This window comes from Chlamydotis macqueenii, chromosome 3, assembly GCF_036417535.1.
Source record: "Chlamydotis macqueenii isolate bChlMac1 chromosome 3, bChlMac1.mat, whole genome shotgun sequence".
NCBI lineage: Eukaryota > Metazoa > Chordata > Aves > Otidiformes > Otididae > Chlamydotis > Chlamydotis macqueenii.
Window position 1 is genome coordinate 89,412,656 of NC_141558.1, and position 15,714 is coordinate 89,428,369.

A 15,714-nucleotide genomic window follows, 5' to 3' on the forward strand; every position below is an offset into this window, starting at 1 on the left:
TCCCTACCCCCACATGTGCAAAAATGCAGCCAGAAAAAAAAAAAATATCAGCCCTTTTCACTTCGCTAGACAAGACTCAACAAATAAAGCCAGCTCTGCTCTGCCAGGCTTCTGGCTATTTGAATAGGCAAGCAGGAGCTAAGCTTGAAAAAGCATGTACCACCGCCTGATCTGAGCGAGGCTTTCACCGCTGCTCCTGGTAGAAACGGCAGAAGAAAGATCCAGTGCACAAATGCACAGACAATGGGTGGGAAAAACGGGCACTCTTTCTGTCCGTCTGCTTTAGCAACAATAAAAATATACTGTAGAATGAAAGAGAGGACAAGAAAATAAAGAGAAGGAGATTGAAGAGAGTTTGGATGAAAACAATGGATTTCTTAATAGAGTACAGATTTTGCTGATGTCAAGTGCTTATATATAAGGTTGAATGCATATCAAAGTATCTTGCTTCCATATACTCTAAGCTTGGTGCTTTCTGTGCTGAACTTCAGTGCAGAGGATTATTAATTTGCCCTCTGGGAGCTTGATAACAATATTTGAACTGATTTTTTACACTGCCATTTACTTCAAAATAACTTAAAAATTTTTGAAATCCACATTGGATATTTCAGCCACTAGTGGTCTGACGGGGCCAGTGAAAAATATGGTATGGGATCAAAACCCTGAATCTCGTTCATCCTGGTCTGAAATCAAACTGTGTGTTTACAGGGAAAGAAGGGAAGATGGTGACATCCAAGTAATGGCTTTGTCCTTACAGACCCTACATTAGCAATACCAACACAATAACTAGATGTCACAAAAAAACAACAACAACAACAACAACAAAAAAACCAAAAACAAAAAAAATCAAAGAAGAGTTGGCAAGGTGGAATAGGATCATGTTTTCACTGATATTTTTCTATCTAGGATACTTTTGTAATATGAACAAAACCAATCCGCAGGTCCCTCTCGTCTGCTATTTTATGATTTTTGAGACCTCCTACTTCTGTGAGTGATGTGACACAGCTTGTTTTACAAAGAACAGAAATTTTCTTCTCTTAAAAAAGTGAAATACCATATATATACACACACAATAACACAGGATGGTTGATCTGGTCTGGTATTGTGCCTCATACACAGGTGTTGTTATCCTTAGATGAGTACTGAGGTCTTAAGATAATGCTCAGCTGAAGTATTCAGAAATGGAGAGAAACTGATGCATCCACATTTCACTGAGACCAGGGGAAAAAGAGTTTCTTTGGATTAGAATTTTTATTATACACACAGTTTGATCAATTTAACTTATCATGAAGAAGAGAAAGAAAACTAAAATTCAACATTGATTCTTGAAGCCCCAGAATATAAAACAAATCAAAACAAAAACATCAGAGATAATTTGTTCTCATCTTGTAGACTTCTATTGTTTATCTGAAAGTTAAAAATGAACCATTCACACTGAAGATTTCATTTTTCCTTCTAACATTGGAGATTTCATTTACATAATTTCTTAGTTAATTTTAAGGAGAACTAAAAAAAAAAAAAAAAAAAAAGAAAAAAATATCCCCCCTAAGCCTGGTACCAGAATAAAAAATTATACCCATCTTCCTACCATATCCTTAGTTGTTCAAAATCTGAACTCTGGCCCTTGAATTTGTATCAGAAAACAAAGAGGGATTCCACTTAACTGTGGAAAAGCCGCATGTATCATGAGTGTATGGAGTAGCACATTAGGGAGTAGCGTCCAGCTTTGGGCTCCTCAGTAGAAAAGAGACAAGGACACATCCTTGGCCAGCACAGGCCAAGGTGGTCAGCGGCTGGAGCATGTGGTGTATGAAAAGAGGCTGAGAGAGCAGAGCTTGTTCAGCCTGGAGAAAGAGGGTGAGAGGGACATCCTACTGCTGTCTACCACTACCTAATGGGAGGGTACAAAGACAGTAAGGCCTGGCTCATCTCGGAGGTGCTCCAGGCTAGGCTGAGAGGCAACAAATGCAAGTGTGAACATGGGAAATAACTTGATACAAGTTGTTTTGTTCTTTCTTTTAAATTGCATGGGTGGTAAAACTATTACGGAGTCATAGTTTGCTAGGGGGATCTCCATCCTTCAAAATACTGAACTGGGACAAGACCCTGAGATCCTGCTGTCACTGGACCCGCTTTGAGCTGGAGGTAGGACTAGAAAATCTTTCCAACTTGAATGACTCCATTAATTTCACTTTCACATAAACTCAGGACATTTCTAGTGAAAGCAGCAATATCCCTGATGGATCCTAATCAGGGAACTCAAATCCAAAGAGAAACATTTCAATTTCTGACAATTTCTGAATACTTTTGCCAAGTACTGATTATCTTCCTTCTGCAAGGAAAGTACTTGTTTGCCTAACACTATCTCTCTGAAATCTACCTAATGACTTAAAGAGTAGTTTTTTATTCAAGAAGCAAAATTTCTTCCAAGCAGTTACCAACAGTAATTCTCTCTGAAGCATGATTTAGTGATAGCCACAACCACCTTTAATCAGTCTCACTTTTTATCCTCCTTTAAGTTAATACATTACTCATGCTTCACCTCTTGGCAAGGTATTTTTACTATTATTATTACATGAAAAGCACTTAAAACAAGCTCTTTGCTTTGTTTCATTTGGAATGCAATATTTTAACTCAAAACAGGCTTTGTTTCACACTTTCAGTAATACCATGTGAGGGAAATACCTACTCCCGTCTTTTACAAAACAGGTTTTAAGTAGGGAAGTTAACTCCTGTGTTCCAAGTTATTTCTTCTGGATGTTGTTAAATATAACACTGTTAAATACAAATGAATTTAACAGTAAATAGGGAACTTCTATTGCTGCTTCTAATCCACTGTTAGAAACCTGGAACATCATGTATCTTAACCTGAAAGTACTGGAAATGTAAGGTGACAGGTATTTTACCCTACTCAATCTTTCCAGCTTTTAATTCCATTCATAAATGTTGCCCTGCCAATACAGAATGGAAAAAAAAGCTATCCCTATTATAATAAAATTACAGTGTTTTTCCTTGCCATAAAAGTAGGACAAAATATGCATTGAACACCTGGCACATTCAAGCACAATGGTTACACCAGCTAGGCAGACACAGGAGGTCTGACTTCTCATCTTCATCAGTGCTCTCAGTACAGCTCTACTCAGTATTACTCTACATGCATAGGTATGTAATTTACAGTTATTTTTAACCCCAGAGAGAACAACTTGCAGTGATTGGTCTTGGGATATTTGGAGAAAGTATTAGCCATGGACAAAGAATAAGCTCAACAGAAGAGCATTCTAGAATGCCCAACATCACATGGGGAGCATGAAATGAAAAGCTCTTCTGGAGGAGGCATGGAAAAGAGTCAAAATCATGTTCTACTGATGGAGAAAGACCTCAATAAGAAAGAACATGCCTGTGTTTGGGCTAAGTGAAATAGCTCCCTCTTCTGTAGTATTTTATAACACAAACTACCTCTAAAAGGATTAAGATGTTCTGATCCTATGAAACCAGCACAAACTGATTTGAAGAACTATACCATCAGTGCATTCAAGCATTTATTATAAAAACTGAGGAAAAAAGTAAAAACTGATGAAGACAGTAGTCTAATTTTTTACTTAATGCTTTACGTGATTAACTGGCTAAATATTGGTCCTGAAGGGTGTGCTGCTCAACAGTCTTTCATTCGAGTCTGCATACTTGTTTGAATTTTGTCTGCTGTCCAAAAAAGTTAACTGCAGCCTACTAAGCAGCAGCATGTGTGTTTACTTAAGCTTCCTGTAAAAACATTCATATCATTCCAAGAGTGACTAAATGTTTTCCATCCTCATAGTTTGCATTCCAGCCTTCCCCGCCCCTCCAGCTCATTACATGAAAAATATCAGTCCCGAGTCCCGGGGAAGAGATTTTCCTTCCTGGGTTTGAAATACCTAATGCCTTGCAGGATTTTTTTTCCCCAGCCTTTAGCTATCTGAGTTAACAATCAGGGTTCAGCAATTCAGCATCACATAACAATTTATAAAACATATGCAAGGACTAAAGATTATGTAATTTTCTAATGTCCAATAACTCTGAAAGTACATTCAGTAATACTTCTAAACATATAGTTCAGTTTAGCTGGCTTTTGTTTCAAATTTTATTAATACTGTATTTTTCCTAGAAAGTAACTATTACAATCAAAGACTATTTTTAATGTTGCAAACTGAAGAAGCTACCTATGAACCAAAACTGCATGGGGAGGTTCCTTTTTTTTGCAGTGATGCAAAACTTTCCACTCCCAAGATATGAAGTTAAAAACTTTTGTCTGTCATAATAAATTCTTCCAGTTTTTAGTTTAATAGGCATGTATACTCTTCAAACAGATTTTAATGCAGATAAGACTTTTTTTTTTTTTTCACAATTTTAGGTGGAGTGACACTAAGAAATAACCACCTTTATTAAAGCAGACTCAATGAAAACTATTAAGAAATGTCCAAAAGCTTAAGAAGGCCATTCAGTTATCGTTACGAGGTGAAGATACAGCAAACACCCTAAATTAGTGTGCATCTGGGGCAAATATATGAGTGCGCTGAAAAGAATTAATTAGAGGATCCATGAGGTTACTTGTGAGAGAGACATCCTTAGCTGCATTGATGTATGTATTCATCAGGATTCTTCGATTATTTATCCTTTCAGTAGTCTTCCACTGAACTTAACAATGAATCACTGAAAACTAGGAAAATGTTATTTTACACAAGTACAGTCTTCCTGACTTTCTTAAACTCAGAGAGACTTTCACTGGCAGTAGGTTTCATTATACCCTGGATAGTGTGGTTCAACAGGCTCAGCTGCCCTGTCTAAAACCGCTACACTAAATCATGATCTGGCAAACGTAAGCCCAATTCGCTACCGCACGGCGTTTACATCCCTTAATTGACTTTGATGAAAAGGCTGGTTTAGAGCTACAGCATTGCTGCTGAACAATAACTTATATTTCACGCTCTAAGGAGATCTCTGGGCCCAAATCCTGTACCGATGAACACTGCTCACTACCACTGACTTCATCCTGAATGAATCAAATTTCTTTTCACTCGACTCTGCTGCCTGTTCTTACTTAATGAAGTGCTGGACATGCTAAAGGAACTGAACTGAATTACATCTCAGCTAGAGTTTGGAGCCCTTTATTGATGAAAATGTTAATTTCTTTTTGTGAAGATAAAGTGTCAGCCATAATGACAGCAAAGTAATGTGGGCCTTATTCATGAAAATCCTCTGAGGGGGTTTTGTTTAACACTTAATTTCTCATTCACAGCTTATGCTGGCACCCTGCCACCTGTACCTGAGGGCTCTCACGCAGAAGAACGTACTGTGAGATAACCAGTCACTGCATATCAGCAGACTGGGCTGTAGCTTTCCCTACGAATAGCCTGAGCCTCTGGGAGATGCAAGGGAACAGAAGCGACCACAGACCTCCCTAGGGGACATTTTTGGCACCGGTGCCAGTGCTGAGCACTTGTATTTATTATCTTGTTAAAAAAAATAAATAAATCAGGTATTTTCATGCTATGCTACCCAATATTTACTTACTGTCAACACAATTATTATTCCAATTTGCAGATGGCTGGCCACAGATGGAGATGGCCTGAGGGAAACATGGTTATTTCTATCACTGTAGCTTGTTTGGTGATAATCATATGCTATTACATATTGACACTAAATAGCTATTTTAAGCTCCAGTATTCACTTTATTTTTGGTAAAATTCATTTAAAATGGAATTACTACTTAAACCACACCAATTTTATTAGAAAATAAACAATTGTTAGCCCAACAGAGACGTCAGCAGCTCTGTAAGCAGCAGCACTAACAGCAGCCTGATTGCCAGCGGACCCGGTTACCTCCAACAGGACAGGTACACCGAGGAGCTCCTATGAAGAATCTCTGAGTCTAAAGAAGTTTGAGCGCATACCAAGATGTTGCAGTCCCTTAAGGCATTTGAAAACTTACTTTCTCCCCTCTACCTAGCTGTCTGTTTTCATTAAGTCTGTAGAAATGGGTTCTCTTTGAGACTTTCTCATGCTGCAAGAAGCCACTGGCTCTAAAACTGCGGGGAAAGCACAGAGGGCCAGTATGATTACCTAAGTCTTGGCTTTTAATGAAGACAGTCTGGAAAACAAAGAAAGAAAAAACAGACTAAATAGATAATAGATTAAACAAACTAAGGCAAATCTCAAAGGACCAATATCATTACAGCAGCTATAGAAGCTATACAGAAGCACCCATCAGAAGCTTACAACTCATTCTTTGTGGTGGATCCACAGAACATGATGGGCCTGCTTTTCCCAACTCTCACCAGTGAAAGGAGATGCCTGCCTTGAAAAGCTGTGTTGACACAAGAGCTTGAGTCTGGGGACAGGCTGATGAAGGAAGGTCTTCCCCTCCACACTACACTGTCTCAAGGTGCCTCTAAGCCTCATGCCTCATTGGTAACCCTTGCTTTCTGCCTTCCCCCTCAACCCTCTAGACACACTTGCCTCGAACTAGCCATCCCCTTGCTCACTCCTTGGGCTTTTATCTATACACCCCTCACCTCAGCACAGCCCACAGGCATTGCTGTGTCAGAAAACTGGCAAGACCTGACAGGGGTAGACATACTGTAACAAGAAGTCTTGCCAGAACAGCTTTGATCACTTTGATGTTTACTTAAAAAAACCCAGCCGCTCTACACTGGTGAGCCACAGTCATCACTTGCATAAACACTGAAAGCTACACACGAATTACTATTACTGCTTTCAGTTATGTATGCAATTTCCTGAGCTAATCTCCTTTCACCAAGGCTGAAAATACAAACTGCAATGCCCTGAATGCACCAAAACAACAATCTTAGTCACGACATGCCACAGGAGTTCTGTTTTCCTCAACAACTTCCTGTTTTCCTCTAAAACATGTCTTCCTTCTTGCAATTCAATTCCATTCTTTCTTGTCTTATCTTTTTCTTTGCAACAACCTTTTAGGCATTTGAAGACTGCTATCTTCTCATTCAAACATCCTCATTTTCTCTTTATACTAAATCAAACTAATTTATTCAGTCTGTCTTCCTAGCACACATTTTGCAAAGCTGTGACTGCTCATAGCTCTCCTTCTGACTCTTTCCAGCCTGCCTACATCTCTTTCAGAGGAGCAATGTCCACAAAAGGACCAAGGGCCCACTATATCAGGTAGGGACATATCCACCCATAGGAAAGACAGCAAAAAGGATTACTTCAGGTCTTGCAAACTGTACTCCTGATCGTAATTTCAGCATGGTGTTTCTCTTCTCAAGGCTCACGCCTAATCCACGCCCAACTTTTTCTTTCCCATTAATCACCAGACTTCTCCTGGAGAACTGCTATTTAACAATTACTCTGATTCTGGACTCATGAAGAATCTCCTGCAAGTGTAACGCGTTACATCTTCCCTTGTTGAATTTGGTCAACATTTTTCTGCCAACTCTGCTTTAAAACCAGCATACAAATTCATACTCTGTTCTCCAAGATACCGGTTGCCCTTTTTAGCTTTGCTGTCTGTAGATAAAATAAATTTAGCTTCAATCTGAGCTAGCGCAAGCATCAAACAGAGCTGGACCAGCACAGCTACTAGTGGATACCAACTACAATGCAACCTAAGAAAGGCTACCCACAGATTTGAAGACTAAATCCATATACAAACCCATTGTATTGGCATGCCACTCTCATATGTACCCCTGCCCTCCACACACGTACCCCGTGTTTCGGTCCCTCCTTTGCAGCCCATCTCCCCTGGGAGCTCCAGTGTAAAGCATCTCAAGCACCTCACTCACCCCTTCCCTTCCACCAGCAGCACTGGTAGACAAGACTTAAGTATGGAAGGGGTGAGTGGAGCTGAATAGTTACCCTCTCCTCCAAGTCCAGCAAACTCCAGACAAGCATTCAGAACAGTACACATTTCAAACCAATTTGGCTGTCCAATCAACACTGGAATGTGTATCCTGCGGGCTACAGACACACATTCGGGATATACTCTATGAGTACATATACAGCAGCTTGTGAAGAAGCACCAGAAAGGGTTTACTGTGGGGAAACTGACACAAATCAATTCTGTATGGTAATATTACATATCACAATTGCTACTCCTGGATCTCTAATTTAGAAAGCTGTGAACAGCTACTTGTGTATATCTTCAGACTCTACAATCGTTCCCCTCCAGTTTTCCCACAACTGTAATAAGAACAGTAGGATTTTCTTCAAGGGGTAGTGGGAATGTTCTAGTTCAGTCTGAATTTATTGCATTCACAGGATGTATACATTTGTGTGCTGACATACTGTGCTGATATTTCAAAAACCTGCTTTCACAGAATTTCTACTACATTATATTTGATTTTCTGACTGCAGAATTTTTTGACAACGCAATCCAAAACAATTTTATCCTTATGTAGCTGCAGGAATGTAAACTTACCTACAGGAGTAGATACTTTATTTCATTGAAACTGATTATAAAACAGCCAGGAAATAACTGAATTGGCAGAATTGTTGGCACAGCAGGATTTTAGACTGAATTCAGAGCAGGCAAAGTCAGAAGTGACTGATACTAATAATCGTTTACTCTGCATGAGCTGCAGCCACACCAGATCCATAAACAGCTTTGTTAGAATTTGTCCATCAGTCTCATGTCTCACAAACCACTCTATCCTTCAACACTCCAAATAAAATAAATGATAGAAACATCTTTGACTAAATATTTTGCTTCACACTAAAGAGCTAATGTATTTGACATATTTAAAGTAAGTTCACAGAACTGAAGCTGGCCCTTGGCAAGTTGGATCTTTTTTACATGTAAACAGAAGTCTGATGAGAAAGAAACATATAGTTAAAAAATAGTGATAAGTATATAAAGTCTCTGCCTTATTTTTCTTGATCTGATGCCTATTTTTAAATGGAAATATGGGCTTGAATTGGTCCATCAGCAACTACATTGACAAAAATAAAAAGTTTTGAACAGGCATCAGTGTTCTACTTGCTTTAGAGCTGAAGCGTAATTAAGATACTAGAAGAAAAATAATTGTTCCCTACATTCTGCACTAGTCCCCCAAAAAGTCAAGTAGTTCATGCAAGAACTAAGAGCTACAGCTTAATTAAGAAATGTAACATACAACACATGTAAAAGCAGAAAAGTAGAGTGTATTAATGATGAAATTGTATAATACAACATTGGAATTACTATACACCGTCATTTTAAACTGATCTATAAAAAGAACATTATTTCACTGTTATATTCTCTATCAATTAGAACATTTTACAGCATGAGTTGAGATGTCAGTGAGAAATGGAAGCCATTCAAAAGACAAGTGTAAAATGACGTATGTGTATTACAATCACTAGTAAACTACTATCTCAAAATCATCTGCTAAGTTTACACTAATTTTGTCAATTTATTGAACATATCACTAAGTTACGCTTTCTTCACGACATATGTATTTTGGTTTTCTATTCTGAACAGGAAGGAAATAAGAAATGCAGAATCATAGAATGGCTAGGGTTGGAAGGGACCTTCAAAGGTCATGTAGTCCAACCCCCCTGCAAGAAGCAGGGACGTCTCCAATCAGATCAGGTTGCTCAGAGCCCCATCCAACCTGGCCTTGAGTGTTTCCAGGGATGGGGCATCCACCACCTCTCTGGGCAACTTGTTCCAGGGTTCCACCACTCTCATTGTCAAGAATTTCTTCGTTATGTGCAGTCTAAATCTGCCTTCCTTTAGTTTGAAACCATTACCCCTTGTCCTATTACAACAGGCCCTGCTAAAAAGTTTCTCCCCATCTTTCTTATAGGCCCCCTTTAGGTATTGAAAGGCCACTATAAGTTCTCCCTGGAGCCTCCTCTTCTCCAGGCTGAACAGCCCCAACTCTCTCGACCTGTCCTCGCAGGAGAGGTGCTCCAGCCTTCTGATATTGTTGCCCTCCTTTGGACTCAGTCCAGCTGGTCCATGTCCTTCTTATTTTGGGGCCTCTAGAACTGGACGCAGTACTCCAGGTGGGGTCTCACGAGAGCAGAATAGAGGGGCTGATCTCTAATATATGTAAATATTTTTATGCAGGCTGCTAATCACAAGTCTTAGCAGCCTTGAGCTTGTTTGATGCCCTAAAACATAACTTCAAGAAGTTTGCTGGTGCCCTTGATTAATTCATTTCTCAGGGATTTTTTTTATTTATTATTATTGCAAGACATCTTGTTAAGTCTCAGATGCTGAAGTAATTTCTCATAAAGTCATCTGAAGCTGCTTCTTGCAAATGGTATTTTTTATATGTTGGGTTCTAGCATCTAAGCTCACTGCTGAGTTTTAACAGTCCAGATTTTTGATCCTTAAAATATTCCCAAATCTAAATTCCTGTAATTAAGGAACTTGGCATTACAGAGTATAATAATCTGGGGTTTTTTTGGGTTTGTTCACTGTTGGGGAAGGAAAGGAAGAAAGAAGAGAGGATTCAAGTGTGTTTTCAGGTATCCTCTGACCACTTGTACCCAAGTATGCTCAAGTCCCCTCCCAGCATGAACTAAAACTACTTCCACTAATTGTTGGGTCCATAATTTATGTAATTTCATTACCCCTTGATTGTTTACTTGGCAGCACGTGCTATCAAAGAAACATCAAGTCAAATGTGATGCTTTTAAAATTTAGGAAGTCACTCAAAATACCATTCAATATTACTCCCTTCCAGATGACACACTCAGAATCAGATGACTACAATTAAGTGTATGTCATACAGCAGCCAACATGACAAACAAAATAACAACTCAGATTATTTTCTGAGAAAATAAAATTAAGATGACACAAGAATCTCATTTAAACATTGATTCCATGGTGCTACTGTGTCAGTCTTGACATAATTTGTATCATAGGTATAATTTAACTCCCTGCCACTCCCTCAACAACAAAAAAGTCAGCTTTTATGGACTTAAACACTTGCTGGCTACTTCTGCTTCCAAGAATATAAACACGTTATAGCACAGAATTACCTAAGTCCAGATGAGCTAACTTCTGTCCTGAAAGCACTGTATAGGTGTTAATGTGCGATACGTTAATGAAGCACCAGCTTGGCTATGTTGCAACCTTTAGCAATAAATGACAGAAGCCATCTTTCTACCCCGTGTTCGCTTCCCACGGTTCATCATAATTATCTCAGCCTGATCTAGATAAACATTTAATCCAATTATCTCTCATCAATTTTCTCCACCCTGGAACAGGAAAAAATAGACACTTATCCATCTTTCTCTCATTGGCGGAAAATACTTCATCAACCTCGCTCTTCCTGTACTACCTTCCCAGGCTTCCTTACATACACACTAAATAATGAGGGGGGTCAGCACATACTCTGCGATATCTATCATGAGGGGTTCACTGGGGTTTAAAAGCAGTAAATCTGCTTCCTCATTGTAAAATTAATCCAGTGCCAGTAGCACCTCTTTACAATTCACTGGCAGCTTCATACACTGTGATGTGAATTTTGGAATGAAAGAGCACCTGTAAGAAATCTTTATGCTCCTCAGATTTATCCTAAAAAGTAAGTATCCTAGTGAACTTGGATGGATACTGCAACCCAAGAAGGGCCCTGAGACACATGCAGTTATACAAAATGCATTGCATTCTATCAGAGACCAAACAGGAAAAACATAAGTGGTAGCTCACTGAGCACCCACAAGCATTTGTACTCTGTGAAGATGGCTCTGCAGACAGGTCTTCATTACCATTTCTAAATTTAGCAATCTAATATTTTTCATGATGAACAACTACTCCATAAAAAGCAACTCTGAACATACATATATAAATATGCATTATTTTTTTACAATTGGGTTTTTTTTAAAAAAAATATCAGCTTGCAAGTCTCCACATTTCCATTTCCAGGCTGGGTAAGCATTTACGATACAGTTAAGTTAAAATCTCAGTCAGTTATATAAAATATATGTATTTCCACAGATAACGAAAACTACATTTTAAACTCTAAAAATTAATCTGTCTCCCAGATACCATCGTCCTTTGTACATTTCACTGAAATAATGTTTTGTTCATACAATAATTATGTCCAATATCAAACTACATTGCACAAAGAGATGTTTAGTTGTAACTAAATAAAACCAATGAATAAGAAACCAGGAATAATCCAATTATCAGTAATACCAGCCGATGAACCTTTTTATCTTCTAACTTCTCCTTTATCTATTGATAAGCATTAAGCATAACTAAGAGTAAAATTAGTTAACAATGCTGATCTTAAATGATTTCTTTCTGTACTCTTTTGGGCCACAAGAGTATCAGGCATTGCCACATACAGGTGTAGATAAATCATGCCTTCCCCTCTCCCCTAGTTTGTTCAGTTAAAGGCCATGCTGCACCAACTACGTCAATCCTCCACAGTTCTCAAGTAAACCAGGAATTGCCAAATAAGAAGCAGCCATGAGAAATGGAAGCACAATACAGGACACAGAGATCTTACCCTCGCACACCGGGCAGCACTCCCCGGGGACTTTAACAGGATTTAGGCAGCTCTGCCCACAGGCTGTTGCAACGCAGTGCGGATCTCCGTTGATGCACTGGCAGAAAGTACAGTCGTCCTCCCGCCAGCGGTCTCCATGAGCTTGGATCTGACCATTGGCATAGCAGCCAGCAGGGTTATTGACCGGATAAACTGGGTCTGAAATGAGAGAAATTGCAAGAAAACAAAAAGTTTTATCTTGTCTTTTTCGCCTAAACTTTATATATAAGTAACTGCGATACCATGATTTCACATTACCTCAAAAGGGTTAAGTGCAGCCACTGTCAAACCTTAAAAGAACAACAGGGTGGTACACAGTGGTAGAATAAGATAGGTAACAACTTAGATATTTCAGTATTGAAATTTACTGTCAAAAAAGTTAAGTCAACTTATACTGAACATTCACAAACTCAGATATTTTTAACTATTTCAACTGAAATTCTGTATGCAACGAGCAGATCTAGAATGGAAAATATATCTTCAAATGGCTGGGATATGTTTTTTAAGAGGCTGTATTTTCAGATTTTCTGATTTTTTTTTTCTTTGAAACAAAACTGATCTTAAATCTACTGATCCATTTTTTGTACCAACTTAACAAATTCTGAGGGGACCTGAAAACACCTCAATGAACTGCTGGAACATCTCCTGTCAACACTGCACTGTTATTTTATAGATGAGACCTCTGGCATGTTTCCTGCCGGAACAAGAAATCTGCCTTAAGCTACATCTCATCACAGTTTGGGAGATATACTAGTCTTCCTGGACAGATTATCTGGCTCACTTTTCCATTTCATTTCAGTTGGAGCTTTTTACCCTTAAAAGCTACAAGGCCCATTTACCTGCTAGTAATCAAGACCCAGGTATTTAAATCACAGAATTTTTGGGGATATACTTTACATGAGTTTTCTCATCAGGTTTCATGCAAATAAGTAATGTAACTCTATATACGCTAATTCATGACTTGAAATTAAAGCAGCTTTTACCTTTCAGTAAGAACATATTTTAGTCTTCTGAAATGCGGTAAGTGACACTGATATTAATAGTAAAAATATATGCATTACATAAATGTATTTAATTTATGGTGGCTAACAAAAAGATAACTGTTGGACTAAAAAATTAAATATCTGAGAATGTACAGCAATCACATCAAATTTTCAAACCAAGCAATAACATGAGTTCCATATTAAAGCAAATTCAATACACTAAAAACAATAAATTGAAGTAAAAGCATTGTTTTTAGCAGCTATCAGATAGCAGACATCAAATAAGGCTAACCATGTCATTTACCCATAAATCAATTTTCAGAAAGTATTAGCTTTGAAGCATTTGGGAGAAAAGAGATGTTCTATCTAAAAGAAGATAAAAAAAATAATTCAATGAAACTTGGAATATTTTTCTGAAGCTTCAATCCCCTTTGGAAGGAAGGCAATCCCTGTTAAGTGTAGATAAACCCAGTAGCAGTGCTAATAGCTGTTGTCTTATTATAAGCCACTGTATCAGTCTATGACACTATCAAACTCTGAACATTCAGAGTGAAACTGCGCACAACTTCTACCTCTACCTGGCATTGACTCTCATCCTGAATTTTAGTGATAGTCCCAACTGTAGCAAAATGAATTAAGGCAACATAAAAAAAACAGGTCTTTGGGAAAAGACGACATTTAAAAATTAAGATGCTTCCTAATCTCTTAACTTTGCATCTTTTACATTTTAGGATTACTTTGCATCTGTAATTAGCTATTTTAAGGTAGCCAAAAATCAAATCATACACAAACAAATGAAGTGAATTTTATCATTCAGCTCATGTATAAGATTCTGATTGACACAGGAATACAGAGAAAGCACAGAAAAGCCATATAAGACTTGTGTTATTTGCAGTAGTCTTTTATGTGAGTCAAAGCACAAAGTTCTTTGTAACCTTAAAAGGTCAGTAGTATTTAAAGCTATAAATTTAGCCCAGCAAATTACATTTCCTGATGCTGAGGAATCCTACAGAACTTTGAGAAAGAATTCTTCCTGGAGCTAAGGCAAGAAGAGCTTGTGCCTGTACATGCACAGGAAAATCACCATCTGCCATTTAAAAATTATTGCAGAAAAGAAGAAAGCGTTGTATTTCTTTATATTTTTATTATCAAGAAAACTTTAGTAGGAAAAAATTAATCATCTTGAAAAATCAATCATAAAATAATCAAATAGAAAGAATAAGTAGAAAAAAATGTAACCTTTTAATCCACTAGAAAAGACTGACCGGACAAGCTGTTAAGTACACGTTCTGCCCATTTAAAAGACTTACTTTGTCAATTTAGATGTCACTTAACATAACCTGAGTTAGTAAAAAAGGAATCAGAGCTTTCTTTTTTCTTTTTAAATGTTTAAAGGAACCAGGAAAATAAACAACATTTATCTTACTATCCAATCATTCAGAAGTGAGAAATTAGTTTGATCACAGAATCATAGAATAGTTTGAGTTGGAAGGGACCTTTAGTGACCATCTAGTCCAACTCCCCCCTGCAATGAGTAGAGGTACAGAATCACCTCCCTCGACCTGCTGGCTTGATGTGTTGTTACAAGCCCTGTCAGAAAAACACACAACAGAAACAAGCAGGTCAAACAGTGCCGGATGATTTGATAAAAAAACAGAAAAAAAAAAAGCATTTTTGATAAAAAAGCAGAAATTAAATCACAGCCGTTACTTGAAAATGAAGGTTATACTCAATAATTATAATTATCCATTTCATTCTATCTACTAAGGACCTGTCTTAAGAAGAAATTTCCATTGCAGGTTTAATATATACCAACTCATCAAACCCAAAATGAAATGTTAACATGTTTTCTTGATAATCTGATTCAAAGGTTGCAAAAATGGAAAAAAATCATAGAATCATAGAATGACTTTTAACACTGCACGATGGCAGAACACTATTAATAAATCATAAGATAGCTGAATATTTAAATTTTAAAGAGGATGAAGGACATATCTAGAAGTGTAAGTGCAATGTGGAAAATCAGCATCCACATCTGAGTACGACAGAGCTGGTATTAGAGAGCACAGATATAGTACACATATAGATAACTTGTTTATGTGTTTATATACTGTCATAATGATTTCATAATGCCAAATCTCAGAATATTCACATATGTAACCAATAGTAATTATAGGAAAAACCAACAGATTTCACATATTCTATAAAGTTCACAGCTCCTAGAGCAGTTT

General features: G+C 37.8%; 1 protein-coding gene across 1 annotated transcript in view; it reads right to left on the reverse strand.

Moving 5' to 3' along the window:
- CRIM1 (cysteine rich transmembrane BMP regulator 1) overlaps positions 1-15,714 on the reverse strand; it is a 198,307-nt gene that overhangs the window by 50,175 nt on the left and 132,418 nt on the right. The window contains exon 7 of the mRNA XM_086745319.1: positions 12,462-12,659. Coding sequence (XP_086601445.1) covers positions 12,462-12,659 — 198 coding nt within the window. The remainder of the gene's footprint in view (positions 1-12,461; positions 12,660-15,714) is intronic.